This window comes from Triticum aestivum, unplaced genomic scaffold (assembly GCF_018294505.1).
Source record: "Triticum aestivum cultivar Chinese Spring unplaced genomic scaffold, IWGSC CS RefSeq v2.1 scaffold83571, whole genome shotgun sequence".
Lineage (NCBI taxonomy): Eukaryota > Viridiplantae > Streptophyta > Magnoliopsida > Poales > Poaceae > Triticum > Triticum aestivum.
In genome coordinates this window covers 1-1,720 of record NW_025259640.1, presented here as the reverse complement: position 1 = coordinate 1,720, position 1,720 = coordinate 1, and the positions used below count along the sequence as shown (strand labels likewise).

Sequence of the window (1,720 nt, the reverse complement as noted above, 5' to 3'; positions counted from 1 at the left end):
CCATTTCTAAAAGACATGCATTTCCAAATGATGGGAGTATATGATTTGGTAAAAATATATTTTGTCTGGTACTTGACATAAGTTTCATATGAATTTAAAAGATAGAGAACGTCCTTTGAATTTTTTTACTAGGATAATAATGCCTTGATCCAAAAGGGTTATGTGGGATACTATTCTACATACTTTCATTCTTTTCAACTTAGTCCCAATTCTAAGGATCCACAAATTACATGCTCATAAAATCATATGATGCTCAATATAAATAAATATTCATATGTATAATACATACATTCGTGTGTACCAATATATTTGGATCATATGTTTGGTAGCTATTCATAAATATAGATCATTAGATGTATGAGCACCCCAACCAGGTAAATGCTTCTTCCTGCTGGGATTTAACTAGCTAGACGACGTTAAATGACTTCGGTAATAACACAGTACATTCATGTGTGTGTATAGAATACATTTCGGTTTACCGTCATTGTGATGTTCTGGGAGCCATATTTTATTTTCTCAACACTGTGAGCCAGATTTTAGGTTGACCTGTTGCGTGAGACCCTATTGTCAAAACCGATCAGGTCAGCCATTTCTAGTTTGGCGTGAAATTCTGTAGAAATTTTTTGATTCAAATTATTACAATGACAAAATTTAGAGTGTCGCAACATCACAGATACCTCGTTCAAATAAAAGTTACTTGCTCTACCCTGCAAAATATTTATAGTACAGTTTATAGATCCCATGATTATGTTATCCACACCATCCTTCTGTTTTGCAGATGCATGGTTCTTTGTGGTGCGGCATTAGCGTAACAAATAAAAACATGCCAGGCATGTTACTGCGGTTGTAACTTGCAAAAGCAAAGAAGAGAGGCCATGATCAGATACAACATGTGGATCAGATCGTCATTCATGCAATAATGTGTGCGTACAAGCTGGCAATATATCACGGTTCGAGTTAACAGAACTTGAATCACTTTATTCCACATACGTGTAAAAATATGTATATCATATATATTACAAATATGCGAACCATGCATTTAGATATCACACCCGGATACAATGATGGACGACACTCCGCAAAAAAAAATGATGGACGACAAACTTATAAGCAGTCACTGGAAGAAATGAAGACGTAAGCATGCATGCATGCATGCACGAGCAACATATACCGGAACTGGAACAGGAAAAAATACGTAGGTGCGTGCGTATGACATGCAAAGCAGTGACGAGTACGATGACGATGATGCATATGGTTTGTGATGCATCCATCGATAGATGATCGGTGGATCAGCTGGGGCAGGTGAAGTCAGCGGGGCAGGTCTTGCCGCACTGGTTGAGGAGGAGCACGAGGTCGACGGGGACGTTGAGCTTGATGCCGAGAACGTTGGCCTTGATGGCGGTGTAGAGGCACACTGCGGCGTCGAGGTCGGCGAGCCCGCCGAGCAGTGGGCAGCAGTCCTCGCTCGTCGGCACGCCGAGGTTGAGCTTTAGCAGGTTGAGTACGTTGCCGCACGCCTTCAGCTTCAGTGTATTGATCGAGCAGGTGCCGCTGCTGCTTCCGGTCGTCGGAGGGGTCGGGACCGGGACGACCGGCGGGGGCACGGCGATCGGCGGGGCTGGCATTGGGACGGCCGGTGTGTTGCCGCAGTACGACCCGCAGCCATGCGTGGCTGCCACGAGGACCAGGTTCAGGGCGAGGAAGAGGCGACCTTGGACGG

General features: G+C 44.1%; 1 protein-coding gene across 1 annotated transcript; it reads right to left on the bottom strand.

Moving 5' to 3' along the window:
- Positions 1-1,289: 1,289 nt before the first annotated feature.
- LOC123177741 (cortical cell-delineating protein-like) lies at positions 1,290-1,715 on the bottom strand (the record flags this gene model as incomplete). Its single annotated transcript, XM_044591299.1, has 1 exon — positions 1,290-1,715. A coding segment is annotated over one exon (426 nt), but the record flags the coding sequence as incomplete, so codon positions are not given.
- Between the last annotated feature and the right edge of the window lie 5 nt (positions 1,716-1,720).